The sequence below is a fragment of the Aulonocara stuartgranti genome, assembly GCF_965226115.1.
Source record: "Aulonocara stuartgranti genome assembly, chromosome: 23".
Taxonomy (NCBI): Eukaryota; Metazoa; Chordata; class Actinopteri; order Cichliformes; family Cichlidae; genus Aulonocara; species Aulonocara stuartgranti.
Genome location: NC_138958.1, coordinates 33,785,048 through 33,798,735, shown reverse-complemented (window position 1 = coordinate 33,798,735; position 13,688 = coordinate 33,785,048). Strand labels below are relative to the sequence as shown.

Below are 13,688 nucleotides of genomic sequence, written 5' to 3'. Positions count from 1 at the left end.
AAGATAGTTGGGTTAATGACCGTATTTGGAAGAGAGACTAAAGTGCTAAGCTAATGCTAACTTGCTTAGTTAACACCTCACCATCTGACACAACTGGCAGATGGTGAGGTGAGGGAGACGGGCTGTGGAAGGGAGCCAGAGTAATAATACATATTGAGTAAATGCAGAGCTAAATGAGGATTCATGGTGACCTTATCCAGTGCCAACTTTATGCTTTATTAAAACAAAGTTTTTAAAAAGTCTTATAAGTAAAGAAAGCATCTGTCTCCCAAATCCAAACTGGGAGCTGGCTACACAGAAGAAAGGCCTGAAAGCTGAAGGCTCTGCCGCTCATCCTAGTTTTAAATACTCTGCAAAGTTAGCTAGCCGTCTGAGAACAAAGTGCTGATATGGTAGAACAAGGTTTTTAATATAAGATGGGACCTGATTATACAAGACAAGACTATGTGAGGAGAAGGATTTAAAATTTGATTGTGGATAAACAGGAAGCCAATGAAGAAAAGCCAATATGGGATAAATATGGCACCTGATTCTCTTTCACCTGTAATTCAAAGCAACCACGTCCCTAACTCCAAGCCTTAGTAGTTCCCAAATGGAAGAGTTATATTTAAAAAACAAACAATCAAATTGGGACATTTTAACATGAATGTACATGTGGACTGACTTACTTTTGAAACCAGTCTTAAGTGGCCATTAGAAGAACTGCAATAGTAGTAACCAACATGCCTTATAAAACAAACAAACAAACAAACAACCCAAAACACAAAAGGTCATACACCAGGAGGAGATGGCTGACTACATTAGATAAACGACTTTTTGCATGCTTGAAGTGCAGTTGGTACTTTGTTAACAGGCAGCACCGTGTCCTGTGCCAGATATCCACATATGCACATATCAGTGGCATTTGTTCATCACACTTCAGTCAAGCATTATTATTACTTTCTTTATTAGGCACAACATCGAAATACCATCTTTTAAAAAATATTTTAGCCCTTATACACTTTGCTGATGCTTTTTACATTCTGATAATGACATTTACTCATTTGATATCTCAGTCATAACCACCACCTGCACCCACCTGGTTACCCAAACATCTTGATCCCCCCAAAAAACAAAACAAAACTAAATACAAAAGTGGAATAAATAAAGTTAAAGATTATTTTCTCTTTCTATAGAAGACATGGCATCAGCGCCATGATAACTATGCAGTCTGATATTGTGACAGCCTCAACCCAAAATCTGTGGCATTGAAATCTCCTGTTTGCTAAAAACAGTGCACTCTTTGTTTTTTGTGAATAGTAGAAGCTAACTAAGTGCATTTAAGCTATGTACACATATACACACATACATATATTTATAGATGACTTTGCAAATAATTTCAGTCAGTGTGTCATTCTAACAATCAGCAGGAACACTTGTGTTTTTCCTGTGTTCAGCTCTGAAGTCAGTCAGTGAATTACCAACTCTCTGGTCTTCACAGGGGGCAGATCTTGATGCTCTCAGAACTTGAACTGAAGTCTAGCCCAACCCCGATTCCGCTCCCCACCCAGAAGGTGGCATAAAGCGGCTGCGTAAAGTTGGCTCGGAAGGTGTGGAGGTGGGTCATGCTCTCTGCGACGCTGTAGAACGACAGCGTTCCCGCGGACAGGTCCAGGTAAATGCCCACACGGGGGCAGTACACGACCGGAATGTCCATTTTCTGATTGTCATGCATGGCTGTGCAGCAGGTGTCCGACAGCTCCAGGGTCCAGGACTGGGCATTGTATCCGAGGCCTGACCTGGCGTCCGAGCCCTTCCTGGCCATCGCCCCGTAAGCTATGCCGGTTGAGGAGCCCCGGCCTCTCCACTCCACCTCCCAGTAGCAGCGTTGGGCATACAGCGGACTGTCACACATCACCTGGGTCCAGCCATCAAAACGCTGGGGGCTGTTGGGGTAAAGCTGGGCTGTCCCCTGCAGGGCGGCTTTAGTGTTGTTCTCAGAGAGCGTCAGCTGCCTGTGGGCCGTGTTGGAGTCGAGGGTCAAGCTCACCGAGTCTAGGAAAGACATTTCAAGGACAAAATATTTTGACAACTTATCATGACATCACGGCCAATTCTGTACGTCAACATCTATGTTCTGATACACTACAGTGGAACAAGATGCCCTCCGAGAGCACAAACCTCCTCCAAGCTGGCTCACTCTCTGGGCAGTGTTAATTTTAAGGTAGCATGACAGATGTTTAATAAAATAATGGTAATGGATACTAAATAACTATACATGAATACCTTGAGTTTATTATATAATATGATACTACAGTATATTTCTCACTAACAGCACCCTGAGCAGCTCATTGTCTTTAAAAATGCTTCAATGTTGTGACTGATCACAAATTCACCTGGTAACATGCTCATTATATTAAAGGAAAAACATCACAGTCATTAGGAGTTCTTCATCTATGTGACTACAGTTCACTTATATACAAAACAAAAGATTTTTATATGAGAACAAAAATGTGTAACTGAGTTTTGGCCTTCAATGAATGCTCGAGAAATATGTTTTTGAAGGTTTCATTTAAGAATATTGTTTATCTGCTTGTTGTTGTCATTACTTTTTCCCCCCCCTCTTCTTGGAACATATGGTACTTTTAATGATATGAACCCAGGCCAGACCTATATATGAGCATCTGATCCTATATTATTTGTATGGTCTGTGTAGTATGTTGTGACTGAATGAATAAACTGACTGAATGGTTAAAAAGTGACAGTTTGTGGTCCCAGTTTGTGCTTAGATCTGTCATTTTGTACAGACTTACACTGCAGGAACTCCTCTCTAGTCCTCGGCTCCGGGGCTTGAATACTGTCAAGGCTGATTTCTCTCACTGTAAAAAAACAACAACAACAACAAAAAAAATTAAATGCATCTTTTTTTTTTTTTACTGTACATCAAATAGTTTGATTTCCATTTATGTTTCTTCTCTCAATACCAAAATGACTAAAGCTTGAATGACTCACAGGCGGGGAAAGCCGGAGCGTGATTCATGGAGTCCGGAGTGGGCGTATCCAAAAAGAGACCGGGGTTAACTGACCAATGAGAAAACAGCATTAGTGACGTCACTGAAACGCATATTGCTTAACTTATTCAACCGGTTGAACAGTTGATGGGACAATACATTCATGTTATATATAGAAGGGCAATCTTCTTACTTTCTGTGGGAGTTTCAGACAGCTCAGCCATGCCCCCTGTTGAATGCAGAGACAGAGTGATTACTTCTGTTAATGTCACTAATTGCTCTTGAGTGCTTCAGTCAGTAAACACTTCAACTAGAAGTCAAAGCTGTCTATTTAAATGTAAAACCATCTAATAACTTATAAATATCTAGCACTTAGCCAACTTCTCATTCATCATCATCATCATCATCATCATCTTGTTTCCCACAAAAGCAAAGGCAGAAAAATAACCATAAAACAGCAAGATTCTCCCCCCCCCTTATTACTGGTACTGAGTTTCGGATCTTTCAACATCAACAGATGTTTCAATGCTTTCACTGCTTACATGCTAAACGATATTCATGCCGTCATTCCAACTCCTCACACCTCGACTTCAAAACATTTCAGGCTTCCTCCTTTGAACAACACTTGCTCCAACTTTCAGTTTTTACACATCAGCTGACACTTCCACTCACTGTCCTGTAAAGTACACAGCGATCTGTAACTCCTTTTCTTCCTCTCATCCAGCTTGCTTTATTCTCTACACTTCAATGTCACTGCAACTAAACTATTTAAATGATCGACTTTTTCAGCACTTTTACTTCAGCTGATTCCCAGCTTCACTTGTTGCTTGCACTTTTTTCTAACTCAAACTGACACTTCAGCTTTATTCAGCACTGACATTTATGTCTTCCTTCATTTTCATGATCAACACCAAAACCTATCAAAGCCTAAACTGAAACGAAGCGTCATTTAAACTGACACTTGAACTACTTTTACTTTAATTTGAACCTCTTTTATAAAAAGTGAACTTTTTAATGTAACCATGTTAACCACTTTTTCATCTTTTCTTCAGAAACACCCCATCTACTAGTCACTTAATGGTTTGGTTACTGAGATTGCAAAGAGAGTATGAGTGTTGTTGGAGTCAGGTCCTACATGGATTTCCTCCTGCGGACGGTGTGTTGCTGGCCTGTGCGGCTGGAGTAGCCTGGCTGGTGCCACGGCGATTGGAGCGGAAGATGCTGCTGATCGACGCCATTCGACTAAAATCTGAGAATACCAAGAATCAGATGTCAAATCCACGTCATAGTGTTTGTCAAAGCTGTATTAATATTATTATTAATTTTTGAAAACTTATTTTTCAGAAATGGAAATGGAAACAATCCAAACATACGTCCAGTAGATGCCCGTGCTGGAGCAGGAGCAGGCGTAGGAGCAGGAGTGAGGCTGGCTGGGACTGGAGTAGGAGTTGTGGCCTGGCTCTGGCTAGACCTACTCCAGAGTGACTGAGATTCTCTGCGGCTGGGGGTGGGGCTAGCTCTGGGGCTCAGTCTGTGGCTGATGCTGGACCCGATGCTGATGTTGGATCTGGTGCTGGCTCTGGGGTTAGGCTCCCTCACTTTTTGGAAGGCACATGAAATAAAATTGAGTTTAATTTATCGAAGCCATACGAAAATTAAGTGTTTACATAAACTTTAAATCAAAATTTAAAGTGTCTATGGCAAATATAAGTGATTGGTGACAACATCAGTATGGTATCAGAACATCATCTGCTTTTATCGGTTATCTATGGTACTTCATGCACAACTGATTTAACGTCACTTCAAATATGTTCACAGTGGTCACAGAGTCCAGAGTTTACACTGAGATTTAATATTAGTCACTAGTGCTTCTTTGTTATAAAAAACGTCTCATCTTAGAATGTCACTTAAAGGTGACCATTATATCTTTCCCTGTTTTCTGTTTGTTACGATGGGGTATGGTCATATTAAACATGGACAAAGTTTCAAAGTTTTGTATGAGCAAAGAGACTATGAGAGCTGATATCGCTGACATCGCTGACATGGTCATTTAAGGCCCCCAATTTAAAAAAGGGGATAGGAATGAAAGCTAAAATAGTGTCATTAGGCAGTGGATACAATGAATGTCAACACAAAGGACAAAAAAAGACTTTTAGGAATCTAAAAATCACGCAAATGATTATAGTTCAAGAATTAAAACTGACATTGAAAATGAAAAAAGAAAAGACTGAAGTAAAGGTACGTAGTGAGGCCTGAGTAATCAGACATCCTTAAATATAACTACTGTTATATATATTTCTTAAATGCAATTGAATACAAACTGTTTAAGTTCTGTTTGAGTTTCAACAATAGTTTTGTGTCTTTCAACAGCAGAAGGCCCACCTCACAATTACTAACGCGTTCATGGTGCAACATGAAATAGATTTACATGTGTTACAATGAGAATATCAACACACTGATGTTTAGCCGATGTACTCTGTTCACCAGATTTACACCAGGTTTACTGTATTAGCGTATGAATGTCTTCCTGTTAGCAACAAAGCAGCTACAAAGTCATACCTGACATCCAAGTCACTGTGGATGAGGCTTAATGGAAATGGACTGGCATTTAGTATAATGCTTTTCCAGTCTAATAAGAAAGTGCTCCCTGTGTAATAAGTATGTATAATTGAGTGTCATCTGCATAGCTCTGTGTGTGGCAATCGCAATGCGTACACGCTATCTGCCTTTAGCATAGAACAGGTGCAGATGACGGTGTGCTGCTAGCAAGATTAAGCAGCAGAAGAACCACCACCCAGGACTGACCTGTAGACAGCCACCCTCTGCCTAAGTGAGAATACTGTTAGCCCAGTGACTCTAATAAAGAGAAACTGAGCCACAGAAAATGCAAATGTCGAGTAACTCAAGACAATGTGCCTTGACTAAAAATAAGGAAGAACTGTCATTTAAGCAGAAAAAACACCTTGCAGTAGGAAGTAAAAACCAGATTACTGTCATGAAGGGTGATGATATTAATGCCAGTGTCAACTCACATGCATCTCTGTCTTCTCTCCTCTGTTTGTCCTGCAGTCTGGGTGAGCTTGTGTTAGCTCTGTCTAAAAACCAAGGAAGAAACTGACTTTTGAAACAAACTTTTCTCTACTTTATCCCTGCTGTGAGCGAAATTTAAATTAATGCTTAAACAGCGGCACAAATACAAACTCTCACCCCGTGCTGTGTCTCTGCTCCTCACATCTTGAGTCCTGAGTCCTATACCTGAATAAAAAAAAGTGACAATGTCAGGGAAATCCTTTGTACGTTGTCAAATGAAGCTTAACAATCATCAGAGTACAGTACCAAGTCCTCGTTTGTCTGTACTTCGCCCTCCAATTGAGATAGTGGGTGTAGAAGCTGTAGAAAAAGAATGAAATTACAAATTATTTCAAATATTTAAACAAGATTGGACGACAAGATGTAAATATGCAGTCATGGTAGACAAAATGTGGTCAGAAAAAAAACACCAAACATACCCTGTGGACGGGCGTTTGTGTTGCGGGCACTGAGACCAGAAAACACTAGAGAAAAAGGAAAATTGGTATCTTTCTGCCAACATCATGCAAAATGTGAAAACGTTTATTTGGATTTAATAAGAAAATTCAAACCTTACATTTTAAAATCCCTCCTTTCTGTCCGCTTCGGTTGGCTAAGATTAGAAGAAGTTCAATTAAAAAAACAAACAAAAAAAACACACTAAACTTGAATGCATTAATAATTACGCTGGAAAAAAACAAAAACGAACTATAAACAATGCCTGGAACTTACAGTCTCCCAGAGCGAACAGTGTTGTGTCATTCACTTTAAAAGAACACAGATAATTACATTAAATGAGGTACAAAATAAGACAGAATAAGAACAAAAGGCCTCTTTGGACAGACCTTGTTTAGTGATCTTGCCCAGCTCCTGGTTGCATAGATCTTCCACTCGCTCCCTGAGACCCAGGATGGCATCTCGTACAGGCTCAAAGGAAGCCTCGTGATTGACTTTCACAGCTGGCAGATCCCCAGACTCAAGAGGACTGCACATAGACTCGTACGTCTGAGGAAACATGGCAGTTAGTTAAAAAACACAACAAAAATTATTTAATCAGGATATCAGGAGTCTTGAGATTCAGAAAAAAATGACTGTATATCCTGCTCTGTGGTCTTCCTCTTTTCCACCTGCCTCAAACTCTCCATTTAACATCCTTCAAAATATCCACTGTCACCTTTGAACCTTAACCATGTCGCTTTAATTTTGTCTCCAAAATGCTCAATGTGATGTCACTCCCAACAAAAACCTTAGCGTTTCCACAGTGCCATTGTCTCCAAAGGTTTCATTACCATCTAGTAAACTTTCCCTAACACTCTTGCTGTTATCCTTCTGTCATAAGACGTGTAAAGAATAAGCAATCACTGCTGTGTCCATGATCAATATTTCCACTCAGTGAGCTTCACAGTCCGGCCTACCTGCAGATAGTAGATGTTGTCTTCGCAGCTTGCCAGGTCCTTCATCTCAGTGTCCCTTTTCTTCAGCTCCTTGATCTCAGCCTCCAGACTATCTGTAACTTCTTGTGCATGGCCCATCTTCTCCTGGTTGGCCTGATCCATCACCTCCTCCAGCAGCTCCTGAAGACGTTCCATGGAGCGCAGCAGCTCCGACAGCACCTGCTCCGCTTCATTGTGCACCACATCAGCAGAACGCTGCGCACACAAGGAAAACACAAAACTAATTAAGGCCCCTCAACCACCATCATATTATTTAAACCCTGTAGAAAACCTGTTTTCCATTTAAAAGAAAAAAAAAAAAATTGTCTACCGCTGACCAACCTTCATCTGCTCCATCATCTTCTTCATGTCTTTCAGCTCCTGCTCTCTCTCTTTCAGCTTCTGTTGGTTCGCTGACTGCAGGTCGGACAGCAATTTCTGCAGAGACGCACGCCGTGACACGAGATCAGAGAAACAATCCCACAGACAAGGAAGCAGGTGTGTAGGTGGCACAGAAGACAACGTGAGAGGGTGGAGCATTATGAATGACTAGGCTAGGAATGTTGTTAGGAATGTCTTCAGCCTGGCTGCACCCGGCGTCGCACACAAAAGGAAATAACTGACTTCTTTCAAATAAACCTTTTATACACAATAATGGACAGCACAGAGAAGGGCGGATATGCTTTATTTATAGAATATTGACTGTAAACTTCCATTTACAAAATTATGGAGATTTTTCCCAACACCCAAACCAGTCATTTTAATTTTACTTTAGATCACCCTGGTAACTGTCTGACTGGCCCCAGTCATTATGTAGCACCCATCCTCTGCTTACCTGCTTCTCCAGCCTTTCGACCTTGGTGGACACGCTCTCGTGGCCTTTGTGCTGGTTGCTGGTGCACAGCCAGCAGATGAACATCTTGCACTGTCGGCAGAAGAACTCCTGCAGGTATTTGTGCTGGGTGCAGATCTTTTCGGCCAGGTTGCCTGTCGGTGGGATGAGCTCATGCTGCTTTAGGGATTTCTTTGTCTGGTGAGGCTTCAGATGGGCCTCGCAGTAGGAGCTCATACACACCAGGCAGCTCTTGACTGCAGCTCGTTTTTCATTTTTGCACATGTCACATGGTACGACCGAGGAGGAAAGCTTCTCTTTGGCGAGTCGCATGGATTGACGCACTTCAGATTTGAGGGCTCCTTTGCGGAGCTGCTCCACAGCCTCTGCCAGCATGGTGTTCCTGGACAGGGAGGGCTTGGGGCAGAAGGTCTGACGGCACTGAGGGCAGCTGTAGATCCCTTTGGGGTCATCTTTAGTCCAGTAGTCCTTAATGCAGGCCATGCAGTAGCTGTGACCGCAAGGGATGGTGACAGGATCATTTGGCAGATCCAGACACACGGGGCAGTTAAACTGCTCCTCTGTCCACAGCTTTGCACTCATAATGCTGTTAATGAAAAAAAAAAAAAAAAAAAAAAAAAAAAAAAAAAGAGTCAAAATGGTTAGCAAGTCAGAGACTTTTAAACACGCAAAGAATCGAAGAACAAGCTCCAGAGATTCAGAAGGTAGTGTGAAGCCTGGGTTCACAGGAGGAAAGTGTCTGTCACTCTCAGGTGAGCTGGGCGGGACCAGAGCCACCAGGCAGGTCTAGCGGGGAGAACGGGTGTCGGTGGAAAACTGTGGAATGCCAGGAAACCAAAGGTGTGAGTGGACAAATCCGCACATCACAAAGTATGGCACAGATATTCGGGCTCTTTATGAAAGTAAATATTACTACATGTAGTAGCAAAATCTACTTGAGTAGATTATTCCTTTATTATGAGGACAATTTAACATTATTAGATTGTAACGCTGAGGTATTAAACTCTAAGCAGCATATTACTCTTATTTAATTCTAGTCTTTTCAGTCTAGTAGTACATGACCTTGCGCTTAAGTCCCCCTATATGGCCACAAGATAAATGAGATTATTATTGGTATAGAAGAATTGAAAAATTCAGTCCTTGCTTTGTGGTAAACATTAGAATAGATGTGGTTACAATATAGAAAAAACTGACCTATCATCAGACAAATCAACAAAACCTCTGCCACAGAAATACAGAGAAATGCAGCAACTGTGTGATGCTATCATGTCAGCAGGGACCAAAATATCTGGAGGATTTCCAGAGTTGATGAGCCGTACCATGTATTACCAGACTTTCCAGCCCCTGGATGGATCTATGTCATGGTCTATTAAGGCAATTCTGAAGACAAATGGAGGGTCCAACCTGGTACTAGCAAGGTGCAACCAATAAAGTTGCCAGTGAGTGTACATACAGTTAGAATGTTAGATGTAGAAGTTTGTTTTAAAAGAAAATGAATTAAAACATCTTATAAAATGAACTACATCTATAAATAAAAACAAGACATTTAAATTTTGTTTCCAAGACATTCGTGTGTTGCTGAGATATCAACTGATGCTGAATTAAGGCCAGGGCTTTGCATTTCAACGGTGCTAGTCCTGTCTTCCCCGAGTCCACCTGAGACTCAACATTTTTACAGTGTTCACGTTGCTATCACTTATTCAAGTTATTTGTATTGCTAAATGTTTACAGGATATTTATTAAAAAAATAAATATAGAAATGTCAGAATAGCTGAAAGTTGTCTGGGGACAGAATATATTGTTTGTTAGTAAAACAGTGTGGTAAAAGTTTTCATTAACCAATGAGTAGCTTTGAACACAGAAAGTGTCTACAATGAGTTATGTTCAATTAATCCCTGCAAAATTCATGCTGACTGTTCAGTTTCAGTATTTTTTCCCCCATAGTTACCTCTGGGGTACGTCAGTGAGATGGATAGCTCTAATATTTACATCAGTGTTGGGGAACTCCAAGTCTCAAGGGCCGGTGTCCTGCAGGTTTTAGGTGTGTCCTTGATCCAACACATCTGATTTAAATGGCTAAATGACCTCCTCTTGAAGTTCTCCAGAGCCCTGGTAATGAACTAATCATCTGATTCAGGTGTGCTGACCCAGGATTATATCTAAAACCCACAGGACACCAGCCCTTGAGGCCTGGAGTTCCCCCACCCCTGATCTTAGGAAGCCCCGCCCACCTGCTGTTGAAATATTTTGTTTGTGAAAGGCAACACGTCAGTTTAGCTTTAAGGAAAGGTCAAGGGAGTAAAAAAAAAAAAAAGATACTTGTAGAAGTCTCAAAAACACATAAAATCTCTATGTATCAAAAATGCAGGGGGTAACCCACTGAAGCACTGTGGCATGACCTAATAAGGCATGTTCAATTAAGACATCTGAGAAATACTGACAACCTAAAATAGTTTTGTAGGACTGTCCAAAATATATCAGCATCTTTCTGCAAGTTTCATGAGCAGCTATAGAACACATCTGATGGAGGGTGTTGCAATTAAACAATGAAAAATAGTCAACTTTCAGGTGTCTGTCCAAAAGACTGGGCACAGTTACTTTCCCAAAATGTCTCACTACCAGCATCAGCCTCCTTGAAAATAGGCACAAATAGTGCAAATCCAAATCCAGCTAATTTGTGTATTTTAACCAGCTTCCTTTCTGCCCATTATGCACTGTTTATTTTGGCCTCATTTATTTGGGAGGTTGCTCTGACTCCTTTTAATCTGCAGTTTCACAAAAGCTTTTACTGGATAATGACAGACTTCCTTTTGATCAGACAGTAAATGTGACACTACAAATAATACTCACCAACAAATTTTCACCGGGAACAGACTGGAAAGTAAAAAAAAAAAAAAACCCGACACGTTTGCACGGTCATCTTTGAATAAGACTTAACTTTGGGTGAGGAACATGTCAGCTAAAGCAGCAGTAGGCAGGAGAGAGGATGTGGTGGGTATCTTTGGGCAGTAAAATTTTTTTTTCTTTAATATAAATGTTTTGTGCTCAGAGTCTGATGACTTTTCACACCATGATTGATGTCTACATGCTGGAAAAACAGTGGTAATTACAACGCTAACACAGTGTGAGCCTGTACCATAATCGGAAAACCCATTAAATATATTTGTTTTCCTCTCCACATGAGGATTTAAACTGCTGTTGCACATATCCAACTATTATCTTCCTGACCTTTTCTCTGCATTGTGTTTGCCTTCAAATAACTGAACTATTTGTCAGTTGAAATCTTTTAACTAAATAAAGACTGCTGAACTGTAACTTTATCATGAATAAAGTAGTTTCTGAGCCCCTAATCTCCACTATTGTACACTTTTATACCTGAACTCAGGTCTTTTATTAGTGTAACTACAACCACTCACTAGATGGCAGTGCTGCACTCATGTTAAAGCAATAGCCTGTAAATAACCCGTTCCACTTGCCGAATGTTGACAAAAGTGAACAATGTGCGAGTCATTTCTATTTAACTAAATTAAAAAGAAGCGGATAAATAGAACTAATAATATAAGGTAGTATATCGGCTTATCGCTGTTGCTACCCAGATTGACGGAATAAAAACGACTTAACGCTAACTCAAGAACAGACACGGCTTGCTTTAAGCGAACACGGAAGTACAAGGTGGAGACGCTTCTTGTGTCATCCAAAGAGCTTCTCTACTGTGTAGCATAGCGGTGTTGCGTGATTTGAACTAACTTGTTTTCATTTCGGAGCCATTTTTCAGTTTCGTTCAGATGCCAAATAATGTCGTTAAACGTCCTGGAGTCGGGGTCGGGGTGCTGGTAACGGACTCTGCTCACCCAGGCTGTGTACTCTTGGGCAAACGGAAGAGTGCGGTGGGAAAAGGGACATACCAGCTCCCAGGAGGTCACCTGGAGTTCGGGTATACATTGACGTTGTAGACTCCATTCATAAATCTGACATAGTTTTCTTCTTCTTCTTTCTCTTTAATTAAAGTGGTTGGCGTGCGACAACCAGGTGTAGTTCCGTCCCCTAACCGGCTGAAATATGGGGACGAGAGGTCCCACACCATCTTTATCCCATTACCTGTGATATATGCTAATGGGGCATTCTTCTCTGCTTGATCAGCTCAGATTTGCCTTAAAACTTTATGGTGAAAAGTTTTGATATATGTAATGATTGCTGCTAAATTTTTAGCTTCATTTATCAAATAGTTTTTACGTTATATTTAATTAAAAATGGTTTCTGGACCCATTTCCAATATGTTTTGTTGCACTTTAACGTCTGACGCAATGTTTGAGCATAAATGCGTCTACTGTCATACCAACCTTCTGCATATCCTCCTTCACAACAGCCACCAGTCATATTTGTGGTTTTCCTCTTTGCCTCCTGCCTGGGAGCACAATCTCTACCACTTCATCCAGCTTGCTCTGCAATTCCTCTCTCTTCCATATACATCCAAACTTTGGACCAAAACATTTTTTTGGCAAATTGGAAATTGTGAACAGATTACATTTTCTCAGTATAAAAATGAAAACAAAACAACTCAGGAGTGCTGCTAATTTTTTTTTTGCACTCCCATGCATGCAGACAATGGAGGCAGAAAGAGCTGAAATAGCCTTAGAAGCCCGTTAATGTACTTTAGCTAATGTTAAATAAGATGTTATTTTTTTATTTCATTCAAAGGGAGACTTGGGAGGAATGTGCCCACAGAGAGGTGCTGGAAGAAGCTGGGGTGGGTTTGGTGAACACCCACTTTGCATCAGTAGTTAACGCCATCAAGCTGGAGGAACAGTACCATTATGTTACCATATTCATGCAAGGAGAGTTGGACAGGCAGTCAGGAGAGCCACAAAACCTGGAACCAGACAAAAATGAAGGTATGTGAAGTGGGACTGCTGTTTTTCAGTGGGGGGAAAGCACCTCCACTAAGCACCCAGTGAGCAGCTGATGAAACAAAATGTGTTGCTTTCTCATTTTGCAGGCTGGACGTGGACACGCTGGGATGATTTTCCTCCAGAGCAGCAGCTCTTCATGCCACTGGCCCGCTTGAGGCAACAAGGCTTTCAACCATTCAGGAACAAAGACAGTTGACCCTGAAACTTCCAGTTATATTATGAAAAACTGTTAATCCACCAGGATAATACAGGAACACTGTTTAAAAACTGCTGTTGTCTCACATGTCTTTTTTTTTTTTTTTTTACATTACATACTGTATTTTCTGAAATAATGCAATAAATCTCAGTGACCCTGACCTCAAGGTCAGAGTGAAGTTTTGTGAAAATCTCGTGAATGCAATAACTTGAGAAAAAGGCAAGGCAGGATTTTGAA

General features: G+C 40.9%; 2 protein-coding genes across 4 annotated transcripts; one reads left to right on the top strand and one right to left on the bottom strand.

The window, feature by feature from the left end:
• Window positions 1–265: 265 nt before the first annotated feature.
• trim25l (tripartite motif containing 25, like) lies at window positions 266–12,178 on the bottom strand. 3 transcript variants are annotated; one of them, XM_082523275.1, is made up of 17 exons: window positions 10,335–10,503; window positions 8,328–8,931; window positions 7,835–7,930; window positions 7,475–7,708; window positions 6,905–7,064; window positions 6,792–6,824; window positions 6,637–6,672; window positions 6,500–6,544; window positions 6,327–6,380; window positions 6,198–6,245; window positions 6,023–6,085; window positions 4,364–4,588; window positions 4,126–4,239; window positions 3,184–3,219; window positions 2,992–3,060; window positions 2,793–2,858; window positions 266–2,034 (listed from the first exon to the last, which is right to left on the bottom strand). In XM_082523275.1, the coding sequence occupies exons 1-17, from the start codon at window positions 10,406–10,408 to the stop codon at window positions 1,475–1,477; spliced, it is 2,517 nt and encodes an 838-aa protein (XP_082379401.1). In that variant the 5' UTR covers window positions 10,409–10,503; the 3' UTR covers window positions 266–1,474. The 3 variants fall into 3 exon arrangements, with proteins under 3 accessions (XP_082379401.1, XP_082379403.1, XP_082379402.1); XM_082523277.1 differs by lacking the exon at window positions 10,335–10,503 and adding an exon at window positions 12,093–12,178 and having other exon boundaries at window positions 267–2,034; XM_082523276.1 differs by having other exon boundaries at window positions 267–2,034; window positions 10,294–10,401.
• Window positions 11,804–13,548, top strand: nudt15 (nudix (nucleoside diphosphate linked moiety X)-type motif 15). Its single transcript, XM_082523288.1, has 3 exons — window positions 11,804–12,279; window positions 13,044–13,237; window positions 13,342–13,548. Exons 1-3 carry the CDS (start codon window positions 12,131–12,133, stop codon window positions 13,449–13,451), a joined length of 453 nt encoding a protein of 150 aa, XP_082379414.1. The 5' UTR covers window positions 11,804–12,130; the 3' UTR covers window positions 13,452–13,548.
• Window positions 13,549–13,688: the final 140 nt, after the last annotated feature.